The sequence below is a fragment of the Corvus moneduloides genome, chromosome 11 (genome assembly GCF_009650955.1).
Source record: "Corvus moneduloides isolate bCorMon1 chromosome 11, bCorMon1.pri, whole genome shotgun sequence".
Lineage (NCBI taxonomy): Eukaryota > Metazoa > Chordata > Aves > Passeriformes > Corvidae > Corvus > Corvus moneduloides.
The window spans coordinates 10,354,459-10,374,401 of NC_045486.1; the positions used below are offsets into that span (position 1 = coordinate 10,354,459).

Sequence of the window (19,943 nt, forward strand, 5' to 3'; positions counted from 1 at the left end):
GCAGCACTCCAGATACTCTCCCAGGACTACTCCTGTTCCAGACTGTTGCCCTGAGATAAAGCAGCAGCCACAGAAAGTTTACATTTAAGAAAATAAAGATCTCAAATTGCAACTCCTGGAACACAAAACACACCTGCTCAGAGGGGCCCAAACACTTGCTGCAAACTCTTTCAAAAAGAATGTGTTCAAGGTGGAAAACGAGATCTCCAGACCAACAGGAATTACCCAGTCAGTGCGCTCCGAGGCGCGGGGCGAGGGCCGGGCAGCTCTTGCAGCGCGGCCGCACGGGCTGCCCGACCCTCCGCCCGGTGCCACCTCCCACCGACCCCTGCCCAGGTCGCGGGGGGCTCGCCTGGTCCCACTACTCCCCGCATCTCGGCAGTGCTACCGCCGGTGGAGGGGCTCGCCAGCCCCGCCGCCCGCTCCTCCTCCTCCTCCTCCGGGGCGCGGAGCCGCGGCGACCCCCGCCCTCCTCCCCGCAGAGCCCGCCGCAGGGACGGCTCGGGGCGGGGGCTTTCCCAGCCCACCGGAGCCCCCTCGCCCCGCCCGGGAGGCGCCGCCGCTCCGGAGGGGCCGCGCCCATCCCCCCACGCGGAGACAAAGCGCGGCCCCCGGGCGGCACCTGCCGCCGGCCGCTGACCCCCGGCAGCGCTTCCTCGCCCCGGGCCGGATGCAGCGGATGCAGCGGCCGCAGCAGCCCGCGCCGCCCTCCCCACGGTCCCGGTGCCCGCCGCCCCTCACCTGCCGCGGCGCCCGCCCCGCTCCTCTCCCGCCGCCGGCGCCGAGCGCTGCCCGCACCGAGCCGCGGAACGCCCGCCCCGCCCCGCTGCCCGCCGGCCGCCCCGCCCCCGCCGCGCTCCTCCAATGGCAGCCGCGCGCTCCGCCGAGGCCCCGCCCCCAGCGCGGCCCCGCCCCGCGGCATCCGGCTGCCCCCCCCGGGCGCGCGGCCGGCGGCGAGACCCCATTGGCTGGCGCGGAAGGGGGCGTGGCCGGCGGCGCCTCCGCGCCCGGGCCGTGCCCGGGATCCCCGTCCCGGCGGGCCGGCGGCGGGCGGGCGGCTGCTGTCGCTCGGGACAGCGAGCTCTGCCTTTACCGACCGAGGCCTGGGCAAGGCGGGTGTTCTGCACGATGCCGCCAGAACGAGTGGCGGCTGCCGGCCGGTCCGAGTGCGCTGCGCTGCGCCAGAGTGGTCCGCGGCGCCGCTGATGAGAGCTGGGCTTAAAGATGTGTATTTTTGAAGAAATGGCAGCATTTCTCTTGTCTCTGCGTTTGTAGCAATATAACTTTGCAGTCAGGCTCGACAAGCCTTTGTGCTCGGCTCTCCTCAGCCAAGGGGTGCGAGTGAGTGGGAAGTTTGTCGCCCTGTACTCACACAGCATCGGGAGGCTTAGGCACAGCCCAGATCCAATTTGCAGTGTACCAGCACATTAGCGAGATTGAAGAATGTGACAGAAGCATAGTTATCTCCCGCTGCAAAACAGCGAAGGACATACCGTTCCAGCTGAAAGTCGGTGGTGACAAAAGCACCATAAAGCAGAAGCGCCTGAAGTGATATGTCTAATATAAACTGACTGCTGGTTTTGTGATTTTTATTCCTGAGAAGCTGGAAGCTCCAGTTATGAGCAGAGCAGAGGCTGGCGCTCTATGTAAGAGACAAAGGCATTTCTTGCCACTGAGAACTGACTGCATAAAATCCTCTCTCTGAATTAGGGGTAAGTTCTGTCAGTAACAGCTCTACAGAGGGACAGAATTAATGCTCCCATTTTTCTCGCTGACACTGTAACTTCTGTGTTCCCCAGATGTGCTGTGTTCTGCTGTGTTGTTGATCAGCGAATATACAGTTAGTCTAACAACTGACTTGCTATACATGCAGTGACTGAGTGTAAGTACTGGTCGTTTGCCTACAGAGCTGACTGCCAGATGTTTGGCAGTCGCAGACAAAAGATGGAGTTATGCCTTAAGCACCTAGCCACGAATTCTGTGTGTAGAAAAGAAAACACTTCTGAGGATGTGAAGAAGTGATGCAGGAGCTGTAGGTAAAAGCAAACTGAGGAAGAGTGCACTGGCCTGGGTTGGGCAAGGTACAGAATTTGCCTTATGCCAGGGGTGCCCATCACTTCTTTTTGGCTACAGATGAAGCTACAGATCTCCACTGAAGACATAAAGCTGCTCTGAAAGTCTGAATCAGGCTTTCCTCCCACATGCATTTCTGACATTTCAGAGGGACATAGTTGGTACAAATCCCATGTCCAGAACTGTCATTAAACATCTACTGTCTTTGTTACAATACACCAGTCTCTCATACTCCCACCCCCAGCCCCAAAATTTTATGAAGGAAAAAATATATCTGAAAGTTTAGAGATGCTGAACGGTCCCCAGGATCTGGCAGCATGACCACGGTCTCCCAAAGGAAGGATTATTTCAGAGGCAACTGAAAGAGAGGCTGGCTGTCTCTCTGGACCTTTGCTCCTTGGCCCTTCATTATGCTGAAGAGTCCTTGGGGCCTGCTGTGTGCAGAGCCCACGAGGACTCCCATGAGGAGATGATCCCTTGCTTGTTCTTCTCCCAACACAGAAAAAGCCATCCTATTACCACACCCCACCCGCTGAATCGCTCTTCAGCTTAGAGCTCACTGAGTTATCATCTCACTAATCAGAGACATTTTAACTGCACTCAAATTGCATCCACCAAAATCCAGTCTGGGTGACTAAGAGCACTTAAAAAAAAAAAAATCCCAACTTTTTTTTGCTCCAACCCATTCCTGACTCAAAACACTAATCCCCTTCATGCCTTTCCTCCAGAGCCAGTCCCAACCTGCAGCCCCTTCTGTCTGGTGAAAAACATCTGCAAGCTTCACTTAAAAAGCAGCAAAAACCCCCATGAGAGCATGTTTGAAAGGAGAAGCTTTTCCTTCTGTCCCATGGCAGGGTTGGTGCAGGGAACTGGATACAGGGCCTGCCTTGGGAGCAGGACAAGAAGAGCTTCTGTGCACTTTAGAGATGTTATAGTGCCCCCCTCCCACCCCTCTTATAGCACTCCTGAGTGACAAGGATATTATAAAACCACTGTGGGATTAAACATTCCCCCTTCTGGGAGGAGTTTTTAACAGTCTGCACAAAAATTTTGCAGTTCTTTAAAAAACCCAAACAAACCAATCAAACTCTAGAGAAAAAGCTAATTTTCAAACACTATACAGCTGAAAATGGTGTCACACAAAGAACAAACATATTGAGGAACAAATTAAAACAATCTTTGATTTTCATTTGTTCAGAAAGTTTGGTTAGTTGTGTTGTTTTTAGTATATTTAAATCCCTAAAGGATCCTTTTCTGTAAAACCCCTTGTTAATGTCTGGTTCTAAGCAGGTTAGCTAAGTTTCTTACGTAACTATTATGATAATCACAAGGCTAGCAGCTGCTTATGCTCCTTTTGATTTCCTTCTTACTCTTCCTCCCCTCCAAGTAGGGGATGAGACGGGTTAAGAAAGTCACGAGGGATATGTGAATACTGTCTATAGCTTCCGGGAATAAAGTGTATTTAGAGCAGTAATTCAGGGACCAACAGAAGGTTCGTATCTGACTCCGTTCCTTTCACGCTTTCAGTTTATCAGAACATTTAGAAACAGCATTAAAGTCTTTGTTATGGCCATTTGGGCACCTACAGTTCTGCTGGCAGCAGTCTGTTGGTGTTTAAGGATTGGATTTTGAATACAAAAAGTACCCAACACCCCAGAACCTGCAGGGATAGAGCAACAGACTCTGAGCACACACCTATTTGCATGGGTTTGCTTTCCTCCCTGCAGAACACAGCAAAACAAGCTTGGGATGCTTGTGGCAATCCCTTTATCTTGGAGCTCTGCTGCTGTATTTAAGCACAGACCTTCTCAGATTATCCAACTGCCAAGCACCAGAAATCTCACTTCTCTATGCTTTATGAGTGAGGTCATGAATATAACTTGCTAGCAAAAATCTGGCAATAAAATACAGATCTAAATATATTATGGACAAATCCAGCATTGTCTCCCTTTTCCTAGCTCATGAAACTCACTCCTACTGCAAATCTCAACCCTGTTTCTGAGGTAAACAGGACATCTCTACCACTCCTCTGCTCCACAAAGAGGGAAGTATTTGTTTTAGAAGGTATGTTGTGAAAGGAACTGTCTTTTCCAAACAAACAGATGCAAAGAAATCAACAGGAGCACCTGCAACTTCCGACCAGGATCCTAGAATGCTGGAACATTTAAAACTCAAGCATAAATAAATAAATATATATCCTGATTGTGACACTACATCTAACTGCTTTTGTCCTGTCTTCTTAAGCAACATTTTCTAGTTCTCTCATGAGTGGAAGGAAGGGCAACTTTTCTCTTCAGAATGCACCTACTGTTAGAAGTCTGCAGTGACCTCATTCAAAGTTATTTCCATAGCCACGAGCTGTTTGCTTTTGAGTTGCTGGTGGTTTTTCAAGGAGCAGTAAGGACTCAAAATAGCTTAGCATGGGCCAAGCTCAGGCCACTGCCACCCATTTTTCTATAGTTAATGTCTATCAAAGGGCTTCCTGTTGCTCTTACCAGGTTCTAACTCAGTTTCTGTGTCTTGCCAGACAGAAGAATTAATCTGAATGAACACTGGCTTCTTCTGACCTATACACAGTACCCAGGTCAGTCTCTGGCCTCACCAGACCTGTACATGATTTTGCGAACACCACCCCCTCGGATGAGCATTTGGGGCACAGGGCTGGCTGAGCCATCCTGCTGAGAGAGGTCTTTGCTAAGAGAGCAAGAATTCAAGTCTCAAAAGGCCTTAGCAAGCAGAACTTACTCGTTGAAGAAAGGATCTGCTGAGAGACCTCATTCCAAAAGTGAAACTCAACTATCTATTATAAAACCTTTTTAATAACCCAAAGGTATGCAACAGAACAACAGAATGTGGGTTGGCCTTTTTTCTGGTAGTTTTTTTTTTTCTTTACTAGAATAGACCTGAAGAGCACAGGCAACAAAGTATTCACTTAGTCCTGGCTGAATCATCAGGAAACGTGCACTGAGATGTCAAGTGCTTGTGTAAATCACTGCTGCAAATGTACCTGAACTGAGGTGAGTGCCCAGGTAAACACCCCCTATACGACAGCTCTGCTGGTTTTGTTCAAACTCATGTATTTGCTGTCTGTGTTACATGACAAAGGTTTAGCACAAAGTACTAAACAGATTATACATATAGTCCATGTTATAGCATCTTCCTGGCTATTGCCTTCAGGCAGCTCAGGTACAGCTGCCACTGCTGCAGCCACACCTTCTGGCTTTGGGGTGCACATACAGTAGATCATTGCCACAATGGAGTGATGATTAATCCAGGATTGAGGGAATACACAAATCTTCTCTCCTAATTATTATATAGTCACAGTTAATTACAAGGGTTTTTTCCTAATTGAAATTATTCTGCTGTCACTTCACATAGGAGGATTTAGCAAGGAAGAGCAGAACTAAGCGAGCCATGGTAATCACTTGTAACACAGAGCTGTGCCAGCTGCACACAGGATCTGTTCCTGAGTCTTCAAAACTCCCTACAAAGGGCAAGATCCAGTTATTTTCATCTTGATACACATCACACCTTCCAGCTCTTCTCAAATTTCAGGTTATGTCTTTTGAACAATCATTTATTACAGATTTATTTGCTATGGTTTATTGACTGTTCATACAGTCCTTGACTGACTTTTTCTTCCTGTAAATCTACATAGAGTTAAAGCTACAGACTACCATAATACTCTCTTTAAACGGGTAAAAAGCAGATGTCTTTAGAGCAATAAACAGCCCTTGGTTTTGTATTCTCATTTATTGTATAAAAGTTTAGCTTCAGACCTCTGCTCATTTTTGATGCCACCAAGTACAATTCAGTGAGTGCTGCCATGACTTTCAAGTTTAGCTGCCTAGCCTTCAGCATTTAAAAACCATGCTGATATATATAATCCACATGTTCAGTGATGTCAAATAATAAATTCAGCCAGTTACATAGTAAGGGGGGCCAATTTTATGTAGTTAAACTGAAAAAAACCTCAAACTCCAAACCAGAACAAACTTCTCAGTGACTAGTGTGGCAAATTACAAATAGAACCATTGTACTAGTCCTTCCCCTTTAACTACACGTTTGTCTCATTTTCATCAAGCTCCTGCAAGAAATATAACCTGTAAAAATATATGTGAAATGATAAAATTAAATATTACAGATTTGAAAAATCCTTTTGATCTGTATGCACACTTCTTGATACAGCTAAGTGTATGGGAGTTTTTATCCCAGTTCTGAAGCCAGCAGATCCAACTGCTTCCCTGACAAATACTTCTTACTCACTTCACACTCCAAATAATCAATGTGTAAATCAGCACTTCCCCAAACTACCTTTTGGACTTTCATCTCTCTTACAGGTAGTGAATCACCAAAGATCATTCCTAACACTGTTTCTTTATTCTGTCATTAGCACCCAGTGATCCAAATGAAGTTGGTGCCACATATGTCCCTGTCCCAAAGATCTTGCAGTCTTAGGAGTTTATAATCAAAACCTCAAATTCTCTTAAAATAGGAAAAAGTCCCACCACACAGAGTGTGTATCAGACAGGATTCATTCCGAGTTGCTTACACAGAGGCATTACAACATGAAGTGAGCATGCTGCTCCTTTGTCTGCAAAGGTCCCACAGAAGTGCTTGTGACGCAGGAGTTCCACGTTGGATTTGCCTATCTGCTGCCATCACGGGGAGAAAATGATTTCTTATCTGAGCCATACCAGAAACCTTGTGTGAGGCCACACACAGATACTGATGTTTAGCTGTTCAGACAAGTGTTTTGCCTCAATCAGCCAATTTTCATCCTTCCAGGGAAAACAGGCAGCTGAACCTTTCACTCCTTTCCAAATATTATTTTGGAATAGTTTGTGTTTATTACTGCTAATGTACTGGCTTAAAAGCACCTGCTGTAGAGTAGCATTTCAATTTCCAGGCAGGACAAAATTAGAAAAAAACCCCAAAATGACAAACCCAGAGAAAGTTCCAATGAGATACTAGCAAGGATAAGAAAGTGATTGCTCCATAGATGATTACTAAAACCACAAAATACCTTGGGAATGACGGGTTAAGGAGTCTGTAGAGAAAGTATAATTGGCTTATACTGTCAGAATAAACATCATGATACTTCATACAGCTCTGTATCAGAATCCTTTGCCTCTTTCCCTGCTTGCAAGCCTGGAAGGACATGCAGCTATCAGTAACAAAGAGCTGAACCTTCAGAAATGTTTTGGATACTTCACAACAAGCCATCCTAGGAAAAGGTTACGACGTGTAACTTCAGTGTATTTTAGATTCATCATCTGGCTGTTTGTTAAAACGACTCCTGATGTACTGTGCATGAACAAATGGCAAAACTATGAAGAAATAAGGAGCAAAATACAGAGAATTATACATGAGGTATTTAGGTCAATGACACAGCAAAGGAACAGCTGGAACAGGAAATCACAAATCCAACTCCAGAGTGAAAATCACTGTATTTTATATCAGTTGTATCATATCCATCCTGAGGTGCTGTCACGTGGTCCAGTAGTGGCTTCAGTGTGGGGTGGTGAAGATGTAATAGAATCTCATGGTGTCCTGGGGGAGAAGGAGGTGACAGGGGGACACTGATGGCTCTGGGGGAACGCAGGACTTGGGGGAATCACCTCGGCTCAGTTCTGGCACTGTGGAACTGGAAGAAGACTCCTCCTTGTGCCCACACTTCGGGGAGAGCCGAACAGTGGGGATGGAGGGACATCAGACCATGGGTCAGGCCCCAAAACCTGTCTGTCCCAGCAATAAATCTGTCTGAATCCCAGAATCTCAAGGGGTCTGGGAGGTGGCTGGGGGCCGCAGAGAGTGGCTCAGGGCGGGGTACAGGGATCTGTGGGTCAGGGTACCCAGAAAATGTACCTGATTACACTACAGGGCCTGTCTTGGGCTACTGGGGCCGCTGGGGATGCAAACTGGGGCCCAGTGGGGTGAGTTAAGAGTCTGATGGGAACAATTGGGACCATTGTGGGGTGACATGGGGCACTGGGAGCAACCAGGGGTACAACTTGGGGCCTGAGGGGGGCCATTTTGGGCCTCACAGGTGCAATTTGGGGCTGAGAGGGACATTTTGAGTGCTGTCTTGACACACAAGACTAGAGAGTAAGAGTGAAACAGTGAATGAAGCCAACAGATCAAACAGTGGCATCTCCTTTGCTTGTTAAGAAGTGCAGTGTGACAGAGACTTGACATGGAGCCTGCAGCAGTACTGGACTAAGGCTTTTCAAGTTTTTCAAATATACAGGAGAAGGCATAATGAGAAACACTAAGGGAGCTTTATTTGGACTTGTACTCCAGGTACTTAGAGTGCAAGTTTGCCTTTATTAATCTAATAAGTTGTGGCAATTAATTAGGGATCAGTTCCCTTTCACTATGATATAGAGTACAGGCAGAGTAATGGCAAACATAGCACATGTCAATGCAGTGCTGTAAACAGAACTTCTCTTGATTTGCGTTTCCAGTCTCCGCTCGGTATCACACAATTCCAAAATCACATCTCTCACAGCAGCAGCCTGGCCCTTGCCCTCCCCTGAAGGCCTTGGCATCACTCTTTCTGTAGGTCTGGAGTGCATGGCGAGTTTGACACTCTGCAGCTCAGACAGCACCTGCGTGATACTTTCCTGCAGACTGTTAAACTGCTGTTGTAAACTCCCTAGACATGAGCTGACTTGTTTAATGTAGTTTAGCTGTTCATTTAAAGGCATTAAAAGAGAATCTATTTTTATGGAGTCATTCCTGGTTTCTCTAGTTAACAAAGCCCCTTCTTTCACTCCCCGTGATGCTGTTGTTTGCAGCACGTTTTTTAGGTCTTCTATGACATCACTGAGATCTTTCTGCTGCAAGTAATGGCTGGAGGCCTGTTCTTTGATGGCTTCTTGTAAATTTATTGGGCCCTTCTGTGCTTCAAGCACCAAGACTTTCAATTCTTGCAGCCTTACTCGATTGACGTAGGTGGAACCAAGAACACCTATAATGGCTCCCAGTACAGAGCCAATAATAGACCAGTTCTTCGTTTTTTCAGCTCTTGTGCGCTCTTTCTCATGGCTTTCCCTGACAGCTGCGGAGAAGAGAGAGAATTTTTCTCTCTCAGACTCTTCTGCATTTAAATATGCAGCTCGGTACCTCTTCTCTTCCTGCAAGAAATACAGTGATGAAAGGAGAAGGTATAATATGAAGCTATAAAGTCTATACTAAAGGAAAAAACCCAAACAAACCTCCAAACCCCAGTGCAGATGAAGGAATGGATATCAGGAACATCTATTAGTAGTTTCAGAAATTTTCCCTTGAATGTGGGATTTTCTTTATTAATCCTACTTAAGTCACTGAGACATCATTTTAAGTCTGAGAAATGGAAAAGGTTGTCAGGAATCACAGCTGAAGATCCTGTACATGAGAATCTGCCACGTGATGATAGAAAACAGGTATGAGAGAGCAAGGTCTTTCACTCCCCATAACGTTCCCTGTTTCAGCCCTGCTGACTTCTCCAGACACCAGCAAAAGGCAGCTGAGAGAGTTTCCATGAATTAACCAGAAAGGAGTTTCCTCATCCCACAGAGGGTTAATTCATTAAATGGAAGCTTTTTCTTGACTACTTATGTAGAGGTCACCACTACAACAATTAATTTTCTAGGCTCGCTATCCTCAGTTTTATTCTCCAAATTTACCACTCTATTTTAGCATTAACACATACAATTTGCACAGAGGACCAAACCATTGATAGTAACTAACTAAAACAAGTACCTTAAGAAATTAACTCTGATCACTTATTTCAGAACTAAACTGCATCTACAAAGACAATCAATCACTATTGAAGGAAACAAAGCACACAAATTTGCAACATATTCACCAAATCTTAAGTATCAACAAATTACCTGCAGCAACCTGTGTTCCAGAGTAGCCAGTTCTAAATACTGGGTGTCATCCCGAGAGACCCTGTCTAAGCGATCCCGAATTTCCTTCAGTTTAATCTGTTGGGCTTCTACATTTTCACGAGCCTCTCGTACTATCCCTCGAGCTATCATAAAGACATTTTCTGCCTGAGAAGAAAGAGCATTTATTTTAGACACTTATTACCATACAGACCTAAACTGCTAATTGTACAATTTTTTTTTTTTTTTTTGTGGGGGGAGGGAAAAAACCAAGAACAAAATAAGCCACGCTCTGTTTCAATCCAAGGGATAAGCTCTATTTACTACATGCATAGCCTAGAACACATTCACAGTACCTACACAGACAGTCAAAGCAGAAAAGACATAATTCTCCCTGGATAACCTTTTCTGCCTCACAGCCAGTGTTTATGCTTCATATAGCTCTATTCACAATTTTAAAAATTCCACATTATCTCCATGTTTACCTCTGTCACTTTTCCCTGAGCCTCTCGAACTTCATTGATTCCAACAAATTCTTCGTATCTGTCCCACCAATTCCTGCATGTTGCAGACACTTTTTGGAGGGAGTTTTTTCCCATAGCAGTCCCTGATTCCGTGATCCGATGAAGGAGACCCATGGCCATTTCCATTGCAGACTTGGCTTCGGGCCTCTTGGGTGCCGATGGGCAGTAAGTCCTCACCACATGTAAATTCCCTTTTGGACTCCACTTCATCAATGAATGGTGATACTGCAGACCACAGGACACTGAGGACACACTTGATTTGTATTTCATAGGCCCCATGTCTTGAATTTAATCACTAAACAAAAGTGCTACAAGGAAGAAGAAGAGATGTTATTGAAGTATGGCTGATTCACAGCTCTTCAACGACATTTGTGCCAAAACCAATCAACTCCAGAATGGCTAAACCATTGCTACTTTTACACCACTGCTTACCTAGAGAACTTTCCACAATTTCCAATAAAGTGCAATTGTGTCACAGATCTCTGATTTTCTGTTAGGAAGTAGTCCCACCATGCTTCATGGTTCTTGATTACTAATTCACCCACGACGTGAACAACGATCATGTGCAGATCCAATAACAGCAGGAGCGACTTCAGAGAAATTTAGTGCTTCAGCAGAGCAGTGATTGCACGATGTGGTTTGTGTTACAGGTACTCACATTTCTGCAAAAGAACAGAAAAGGAAAAAAGGCAGAGAGGAAACAAAATCTTCATAAAAAAAGAAGTGTGGCTTGATCATTCTCTTTATCTTACATTGCACAGATACAGGAAGTGTTGAAGGATGCAAAGACAAAAACGTAAAGGACAGAGGGAAAACCCAGAAGTGCTGAACACAGGTATTCCCATGAGACTGCCTACAAAAGTAATAAACCAGGATGAGCCACAAGAATAGAAAAATCTCAGTCAGGGAACACACAGCATTCTAACACACAGGGCTGCATTTTAAAATGAGCTTAAAATTCTTGCTTACCCTGCAAAAGCAGGCTGCTAGTTATAGTTTATTGTCTACTGATTTGAAATATGATCTTAGAGTTCGACTGAGGCACATTCCTCTAAGAACTGGAAACAGGAAAACTTTGCAGTCAGGTTTTGTATGAAATTTGAGCATGACTATATTAGGTTTTGACTAATATAATATTAAAACATGAATTATTGAGAAAACTTGATAGCTGCTGCATAGTATTTTTAATTACTTTAAAACAGCTTTCCTTGTTAATTTTAGGTGGTTAATACAGGCATCTCCACAAAAAAAGCATTGTACCAGCTGGAAAAATTCTGACCATGACAGGTTAATTCCTTGCTATTTCTAACAGCTAATAATAACACCAAGTGGCATTATGAAAATCTTAGCAGTTGTTTTACACACCTAACAACATGGAAGATCAAACCCACAAGAACATGGAAATGAAGGAAGTTCTCTCTCCTGCCAGCATCACTCACAGATCTACTGTTAACAGCAGTGTTAAACACCTACTCTACATTGTAGCCCACATAAACGTCAGCTCAATTTTGCCTGTTCCAGACTGCAAAATTCCCCTCTCTTAATTGCATTACTACCTGAAGAGTTTAACCAAATATTTAGGCTACTGGACTATAGAAAAAAAACAGAGCGAAAGTTGAGATTTGAGGAAGAATTTCTATGCAGGCAGTCACAGACTGTGATGAACGTGATCTCAGCCTGAGCTCAGAGGACACAAGAAAGTTGTGAAAGCTTAATCTGAGATGACGTGCCTGGTTCCTCTCTTGCTTTCCTCGCAAGAAACGTTTCCTCTGCCTGCAGTCACTGACAAACACACTCTCAAAAGCTGCCGCACACACAGAGCCGGTGGCAAGCGGGACTCGTTTCCACGGGTCCCGCCTTCCGCAGCGGTCCCGTGCCGCAGCCAAACGCAACCCGAGGCGCCACCGCGCACCCACATCCCGCAGCCGGCTTCTTCCGCACGACCGACCCCTTCCCTGCTCGGGGGCCCTTCCACCGACCCGGCCGAGCCGCCGCTCCCTCCCGGCCGCCCCGGGCCCGGCCCCGCCGCGCCCCGTACCTGCCCCGGCCCGGCGGCGGAAGCGGCGGCGGCGGAAGCGGCGGCGGAAGCGGCGGCGGAAGCGGCGGCGGAAGCGGCGGCGGAAGCGGCGGCGGAAGCGGCGGCGGGAGCGGCGGGAGCGGGCGGAGCGAGCGGAGCCATGTCGGGCCGGGAGGGTAAGGCCGGGCCCGGGGCCGCCGGTGCCTTCCGCTCGGCCCCGCCCGGCCCTCACTGTCTCCTCTGTCTTTGCAGGCGGCAAGAAGAAGCCGCTGAAGCAGCCGAAGAAGCAGACGAAGGACCTGGATGAGGTAGGGCGGCGGGAGAACCCCGGGGCGCGGTGGGGGCTCAGCCCCGGCCGTGAGTGAGCCGGCGGGCCTGCTGCCCAGGGGGTTCCTGCTGACATTTACAGGAGTGGGTAGTGACAGGACGAGGGGGAATGGGCTCAAAGTGAAAGAGAGGCTGTTAAGATTAGATATTAGGAAGAAATTCTTGCCTGTGAGGGTGGTGAATCCCTGGCACAGGTAGCCCAGAGAAGCTGTGGCTGCCCCATCCCTGGAAGCGTCCAAGGCCAGGTTGGACGAGACTTGGAGCAACCTGGGCTTGTGGAAGGTGTCTCTGCCCGTGGCAGGGGTTTGGAACGAGATGATCTTTAAGGTCCCTTCCAACCCGAACCATTCTGTGTTTCTCTGATTCCATGACGACATCCTGCCCGTGTTCCACCATGCTGGTGGATATAGCAGTGCTGGCTGACGGAGGAGTTTGGAATGCCCTTGTCAAACCATCAGGTCACGATCTGAAGTCGATCGATCACTGCAGTCTCAGGAAGGAGCCTGGGACAGGCACAAACTCTGGGATTATTGTGTAGTTTGCATAAATTAAGTACTAGTAAATTGCATGTTAGAGATACTCTGAACCGTTACATTTAAGTATTGGGTGTCAGCTGCTATTTTTGAGAATAGTGGACCATGGATGAGGTGTCACTCTTTGGAAAAAAGCAAGTACAATGTCTCTTTGAAAAAGGAAAAAAAAATCATAGCTTTCTAAATAAGCTTTATTGTTAAAGAAATGGTAGAACTAATTAAGTGTTTACAAGGATCAGGTTATAAACATTTGTGTATCAAATGATGTGATTTTTTTTTCCTCTCAGCCCTGCAATACTGTGAGCACTTGGGGGCAACACATTGCAAGAGAAAAACCCACTGGAGTGGATAAATGTGAGGGATTGATTTACTAGGAAAGACATATTAGCCTACAGGAGACAGGAAAACCCGGAGAGAGAAACAGAATATTCTGTTCTGTGGGGGGTAGGTAGGGGAAGTAATATGGTTATGTTGCAGCAAGGGAGGCTTTAAGTGAGAGGAAGGCTTTGCAGTTGTAAAGATGAGCCACAGACTGGATTGGTGAAGAATCTGTGGAATCTGAATTGTCAAGGTCCTTAGTTCAGTTATGCCAAAGTCACAAGTGCCAATTTAAAAATCTGGGGTCCTTTTCAGCCTTGGTGTCTGTGAAGAATGTGTATCTAAGGGACAGAGTATGTCTGACTTCTGGATTTGGAGGCTGGTCCAGCAAGGATGCTCAATAGCTGCCTTGCCTGTACAATTTGCCAGCAGTCTCATTAGATTTTTTGGAATTATTACAAATTTATTAAACCCAGCAAAAATGACATATGTGTGAGAGGATTTTTAAAAAATTTACGCTTTTTTATAGGTGAAAGCAGCCTTATTTTATTTACATTCTTTATAGTCAAAATGTTTTTGTTAGTGCCTGTGTACTGGGCTTCACGTGTCACTGAGGGCACGTTAATGAATGATGTTAGTGCAAACATCTATCAATCAGAGGAATCATAATCTCAGAATGAGATTATGCCATGGGAAATAATTCCAGAAAGACCAAACATACAGAGTTGAAGTTTAGTTTGTGGTACAGCAAAAACCTTGGTGATAGTTCTGCAATGTTCTGCATATTTAGCATTATTCAGCCATCCTGCCTCGGTCTGCTCAGGTGTTTGTTGCTGCTGGAATATTACATTTGTTTCTCATTGCTTCTCAGTTGTTTTTGAATTTTTCTGTGGAAGAGATGTTAAAAACTGCTGCTATTCTTTCCTTTAGACGGATCTGGCATTCAAACAAAAACAGAAGGAGGAGCAAAAGAAACTTGAGGAGATGAAAGCAAAAGCTGCTGGAAAAGGGCCCCTGGGTAAGTGAGGTGCCAACCTGGCAGGAGAAATGGGGGTCTTGATGGCTTCAAAAATTTAATGTTTTTGCTTGACAAAAATAAAAAGGCCTTTGGGTTATTTGACATAGGTAAGTAAGGTGATGGCAGGTACAGATGATATGGAACAAATAGAGGCTATTTTTTAAAATTTGTTTTTCTTTTCTGTGCAATTTCATCCCCAAATGATGCAGGTTCTGATTCAGCAGGCAAACCACTGTGTCTGACATGCTGACCTATTCCACTGGTATGTGCAGGGACATTTGTACTCTTTTTTAAGCACACCAGTCTTTTCTTTCCAGATGTGTTACATACAGGCTTTGCCACAATCCTCCAAGTTTAACAAATCCAGTGCTTGTCCTCTGAGAGGATGAATTTCTTCAAGATCAGGAGATTCTTGGCAGGGGAAAAAAAAAGTGACTGGAAACCAGTCTGGCTTCAACCCCTTTGCCCGAGTGACTGTAAAATACATGATGTCACTGAAGTGAGTTCACAGGGTGTGTCTTGGTGGCCCATGGATCCCAGTCTCTGTCTCAGTGACAGTCGGCGAGTGTTCATGTGAGTCTGCACCCGCCTTCTGCTCCTCCAGCATTTGCCATGATCTGATCAGAGGTGTTCAAGGCGGACCCTGCCTGCTCCCGTCAGGTGTTTCTGACCTGTGACCCATTAATGTTACCACTTTGCCATTCTGTGAAGACCATCAACTTCACACTTTGCTTCCTGTTCTTCAGCAAACTTTCAGTCTTGAAAGACCTTTCCAACAATCCCATAGCAAAATAGTTTCACTAACAACCTTTGCTATGGAATCTTGTCAGGTACTGTGTGAAAATATGAAGAAGTCCCGAGTTCACTTTACTCAGACACTTACTGATAACGTCAGGGTCCCAGCAGGTCAGTGAGGAAGGATTTACTCTTTATGGGAATCCTCTTAACTTTCACAAGACTGTTCATCCATTTGCTTTGCTGTTACCTTCTCAGAGATTGAGCTCAGACTCGCTGCTCTGTAGTTGCCCAGTTCTTCAAGGAACCCATTCCCTGTCTGGGAGCTTTGCTGGCAGTCTGTGAGTCCTCTGGCGTAGTGTCTGTATTGATGTTTTAAATATTAGCCAGCAGACCTGCATTTTCACTTTGCAGCTTGTTGGGTGCTCTTGAAGGAAGTGCCATCCAGTTCCACTGACTCAGAATATTGTTTATTTACCTTAGACTGATCTAACTCCTCTCTTTTATCCGTGTACAAAAAAATATGCTGGGTGTGGGACTTGGAATGTCTTTGGTGTTTCAGACAGATGCAAAATAATTCATTGAGCCTCTGTTCTGTCCTTACCATCCTAAACTCATTCTGTGTAGGGTTCTTCAGCTCACAGATCTCTTCAGAGTTCTTTCCTGCCATTATTACTTTGCCCCTTTCTAGACTCGGTGTCAGTCATCTGGCCCTCGTCTGATGCTTACCAAAGTGAGTAATGATTGTTGTGTTACTGTGGCAGGGTCAGCCTATTTCCAAGAGTCTTAGCAGGGCAATGCTGTTGGAATCAAGTTGCAGTGCCGAGTGTGTTTGCTGACCCTCGGCCCCTGAAGCCTGGCTTGGTGCAGCCTTGCTGTTCTCTTTCCTTCTCACTGGTCATATCTGACACAACTGGAGAAAAACAGCATTTACAACAAATGCCACACTTGTTGCTGTGTCAATACCTGGTGTTCTTTCACTTTAGTGTCTTCAATAATTGACTCTGCAGGGAATTCCACTACCTGCTTCTGTAGAGCTTTGATCCCAACAGGGGGTGTAGGGATACCAATGCTTTTATTCCCTTAGCCTTGATTTTGATTTGACCAGACTCTGATCCTGCTGTGTAAGAAATAATCAATGGAGAAACTAAGTAACTGGTGGAATACTTAGTTCCATTGTAGAATCATAGGGCATATTAGGTCCCAGGAGAAACTTAATTTCTAATGTTAAATAAGTCACTGTTCAGAGTAAGGTGTGGGAGATCAAAATCACACAGGGGTAGTCACACATGCGGAAACAATTCACCAGTGGGGACCTGGGCTGTACAGGCTGTCTAATGGGGGGATTCAGCTTTATGAGGAACTGCATTTGTAGCTAAGCTCTGTCACAGTCACCTAACCAGCTGTGTTGTTTCTTTTGGCAGCCAGTGGTGGAATAAAGAAGTCTGGCAAAAAGTAGCTTGATCAAACCGCAGGGTAAGAAGGGATCAAGTTACTCAATGGACCTGCAGGCTTCAGAGAGTCTTGAAAACACTCGGTCATTTGGGAAACATTGTACATTTTGTTTAGTCAGAATAAATCCTTTTTGTTAAGATGTGATATTTTCTCTTTACCTGTAGGTTTTGTTTAAAAATGGCTTTACCAGAAATGAAACTTTTACTGAAGACCACGTGTGCCCTTGTGCAGCCTGAGTGCATCTGCTGGTTTGGTAGTCATTTGTGAGAATAAATTTCAATTTCTCCTCTCTTTTGACAGAGGAGTCATGGCCCAGGTGTTAAAATCTGCAGAGCTTTAATCTGGAGGCTTAGGTTTAACTGCAGCTGTCTGAGATGTGGCTATAGCAGTGTGTGCTCTCCTAAGAGCTCTAAGTTTTCTCTAAACAAAAGTTGGGTTATACTTCCATCATCAGCACCTTGGGGTCAGCCACTCCAAAACAACTGCTTTTCATGTTCCTACTTCAGAACACGGCAGTGCCCTACAGTCCCACTGCCTGCTGAGCATACACTTGCCTTTGTCCTGCAAATTGTCACTACACCGTTTTCCTGAACTGCATATTGACATCACAGCTCCTGTACACTTGTGGAATGCCTTTGGGGTGGAGAGGGGAGAGGGTAGCAGTGCTTTTGGGACTGTAACTTAATTCTTGAAATGAATGGCAGTGATTGCACATTGGTTATGGAGACTTGAAGGAAGGAATATGCTGTTTCCAAGGTGAGAGTTACAGGGGAAAGAATCAATGCAAAGGCCTTTTTACTGAAGAGAAATGGTGAGACAGACTGCTCCTGCTGCCAGGCAAGGCAGGTGATGGCTCCAGGGAGGGAATGGTTTCTGTGAACAGCGAGATTCTTGGGCTGCAGTGGCAGGGGGGAGTTACATGGGAAATCTGGGCTCGTACCGTCTGGGCTCCTAAGGATGAGACCGCAGGTGTTGGCTGTCAGTGCACAGCGTGCTTCTAAAAGGGTTTCCTTGTTCAAAAGACATTTTTAGAGAGCTTGGGGCGTTACCTCCCTTCTCTTGAAACGCGAGGCTCAGTTTCAGCAGGGCGGGAAGGGTGGGTGCCCTGGACGCCTGGAAGCAGGCGGGGCAGGCCTTGCCCTGCCATCAGCCCGTGTCGAGTGTCGCCGGCAGCGCCCCTGCCACGGGACCGCGACCGGGACCGGGACCGGGACCGGGATCGGGATCGGGCCCGGGCGGCGCCGCGCGCGGGGTCCCGCCCTGCCCCGGGCTCTGCCGCCCCCGCGCGGCGGCCGCGGGGATCGCGCGGCGCGGATCCGCTCCCGCCGCTCTGCGCACGCGCAGCGCTTCCCGCCGGGCGCTTCCCGCCGCGGCCGCTCCCAGCCCCGCGAGGCCTCCGCCGCGCTCCGGCCCGGCACGGGAGCCTCCGGCCCGGCACGGGAGCCTCCGGCCCGGCACGGGAGCCTCCGGCCCGGCACGGGAGCCTCCGGCCCGGCACGGGAGCCTCCGGCCCGTGGGGCCCTGCTTGTATTCCCGGGCTGCCTGGGCCCGAGCCCTGAGGAACCAGCGAGCGCTGCGGCATCGGCTCCTGAGCTGGCAGAGCTGCAGCCACGTAGTTTTTACCCCGTGTGTCGGCCTCAGCTCACGTTCAATGGTTCATAGGCAGGTTAGATCCCTGTTGCCCTCCAAAAGGGGATAAATCAGCCTCTGGTGACACTGACAAAATTGTCTTCTCTAAAGGTACTTTTCTGGAGATCAGATTGAGTCCTGCAAGCCAGATCGAGCCTGTGAAGGCTGAAATTCAAGATTGCATCATTCTTGCATTTTGGATAAAGGTACCTTTGGTATCAGAAAAATACACAAAGATGTAGGACAAAGCTGCTTTAGATAGAGAGCAGGGACTGCCCCTGCATCTGGGCAGAACACTGAAGGCATCACAAGCCACCACTGGCACCTCTTGGGGCAGAGCTCCAACTCATGAGACACAACCACAGACAAGAGTGTGCTCGCAGTTCTGCGTGCTCAGTGAGAGCACAAGCTGGCTTCACTTGCATCAGTCACACACTGACGGTGGCAGATCCTTACCCACACGGCCCACCTGCACCCCCATTTCCACTGGTGTCAAAGCAGGTACCCTGGGGGCTGGTTTAAATGAGGAGGAAGAGGGGCAGGGAGACAACATGCTCCAAAATATGAGAGAAATAAAACTTTGGCAGTGTATCAATGAATAATTGTTTGCCCCAGGAATGAGGGGGCACATTGAATGAAATGAATGAGGTTGCTGATCCCAGCCAAGCTAACTTGAGGTGGTCTGATGGGAGGACAGTGAACAGAGATGTGTGCTCCTCAGCATGAGACAATATGCAAAAAGCATTTCAGCCAAAAAGCAAGACAAGAGGGAAGGAGACCAAATGGCAAAGTGACAGATCACTGCAGTGGGAGAGCTGTTCTCAATTGGCTTAACTTTAATGTAGGCACTGAACCACCCTCCTGGCCAAGAGTCCTCCTGTTTAATATTAGGCTGGGGAAAGGAAGCTAAACAAAGGAACACTTGGATTGTATCTTTTTACATAACACTATGTAATAAATGGCATTTCATTCCTTACTGCAGCTCTAGCTCAATGTTAAACTAATGCAAAGACAGTATGACTCCTAAATCATAGAGACACATAAAATTACCACAGTCTGAAGGGCACAGAAAAAAACAAGTCCAAAATGCAGTAAGAAATGGATGTCATTACAATAGCAGCGAAATAGACATAAATATTCTTTGTAGGGAAATCCATTGAAGGATACAATTGCCATAATCAATTCAAGTCAAGCTCTACTGTTTGAAAAGACTTTGCCCACTCTTTAGAGTTAGTTCAGCTCCAAGGAAATTATACCCTGCTCCGAATGGCTTCCATATACTGATTCTGTGAGGTCTTAGAAGAGGAAACTTCTCTAGTATAAATCAGCCAGCCTGGAAAACTGGGTGTGATCTTCTCTAAGATGTTTTCCATTCTCATTTTCTTCAAAATTCTCATAGTGGTATTATCTCACTTCAGAATAGTATTCAGAATAGTATTA

The 19,943-nt window shown here is 46.7% G+C and overlaps 2 protein-coding genes and 1 long non-coding RNA gene across 9 annotated transcripts in view; 1 reads left to right on the forward strand and 2 right to left on the reverse strand.

The window, feature by feature from the left end:
• Window positions 1–784, reverse strand: part of PLXNB1 (plexin B1) — a 77,943-nt gene extending 77,159 nt beyond the window's left edge. For 3 of the 4 annotated variants that reach the window (XM_032120513.1, XM_032120510.1, XM_032120512.1), the window contains exon 1: window positions 742–784. The gene's annotated coding sequence lies outside the window, so the exon portion shown is untranslated. The remainder of the gene's footprint in view (window positions 1–741) is intronic. The other variant, XM_032120514.1, reaches the window with a different exon arrangement.
• A 6,720-nt stretch (window positions 785–7,504) lies between these two features.
• Window positions 7,505–12,564, reverse strand: CCDC51 (coiled-coil domain containing 51). 4 transcript variants are annotated; one of them, XM_032121047.1, is made up of 5 exons: window positions 12,510–12,564; window positions 10,904–11,133; window positions 10,433–10,779; window positions 9,951–10,115; window positions 7,505–9,212 (listed from the first exon to the last, which is right to left on the reverse strand). In XM_032121047.1, the coding sequence occupies exons 3-5, from the start codon at window positions 10,748–10,750 to the stop codon at window positions 8,436–8,438; spliced, it is 1,260 nt and encodes a 419-aa protein (XP_031976938.1). In that variant the 5' UTR covers window positions 10,751–10,779; window positions 10,904–11,133; window positions 12,510–12,564; the 3' UTR covers window positions 7,505–8,435. The 4 variants fall into 4 exon arrangements, with proteins under 4 accessions (XP_031976938.1, XP_031976940.1, XP_031976941.1 ...); XM_032121049.1 differs by lacking the exon at window positions 12,510–12,564 and adding an exon at window positions 12,384–12,406 and having other exon boundaries at window positions 8,436–9,212; XM_032121050.1 differs by lacking the exon at window positions 12,510–12,564 and adding an exon at window positions 11,837–12,195 and having other exon boundaries at window positions 8,436–9,212.
• Window positions 12,565–12,588: 24 nt separating this feature from the next.
• LOC116449543 lies at window positions 12,589–17,018 on the forward strand. The gene is made up of 4 exons (XR_004242418.1): window positions 12,589–12,664; window positions 12,741–12,796; window positions 14,597–14,684; window positions 16,844–17,018. It is a non-coding gene; the product is annotated as an uncharacterized LOC116449543 (long non-coding RNA).
• The last annotated feature ends 2,925 nt before the right edge of the window (window positions 17,019–19,943 follow it).

Excerpts from the sequence above, each read along its gene's own strand:
- CCDC51 (XM_032121047.1), bottom strand. The coding sequence starts at position 10,750 with ATGGGGCCTATGAAATACAAATCAAGTGTGTCCTCAGTGTCCTGTGGT. Across the intron at positions 10,116-10,432 it reads CTCAGGGAAAAGTGACAGAG|GCAGAAAATGTCTTTATGAT; the intron begins GTAAACATGGAG and ends CTTTCTTCTCAG. Across the intron at positions 9,213-9,950 it reads TGGAACACAGGTTGCTGCAG|GAAGAGAAGAGGTACCGAGC; the intron begins GTAATTTGTTGA and ends TATTTCTTGCAG.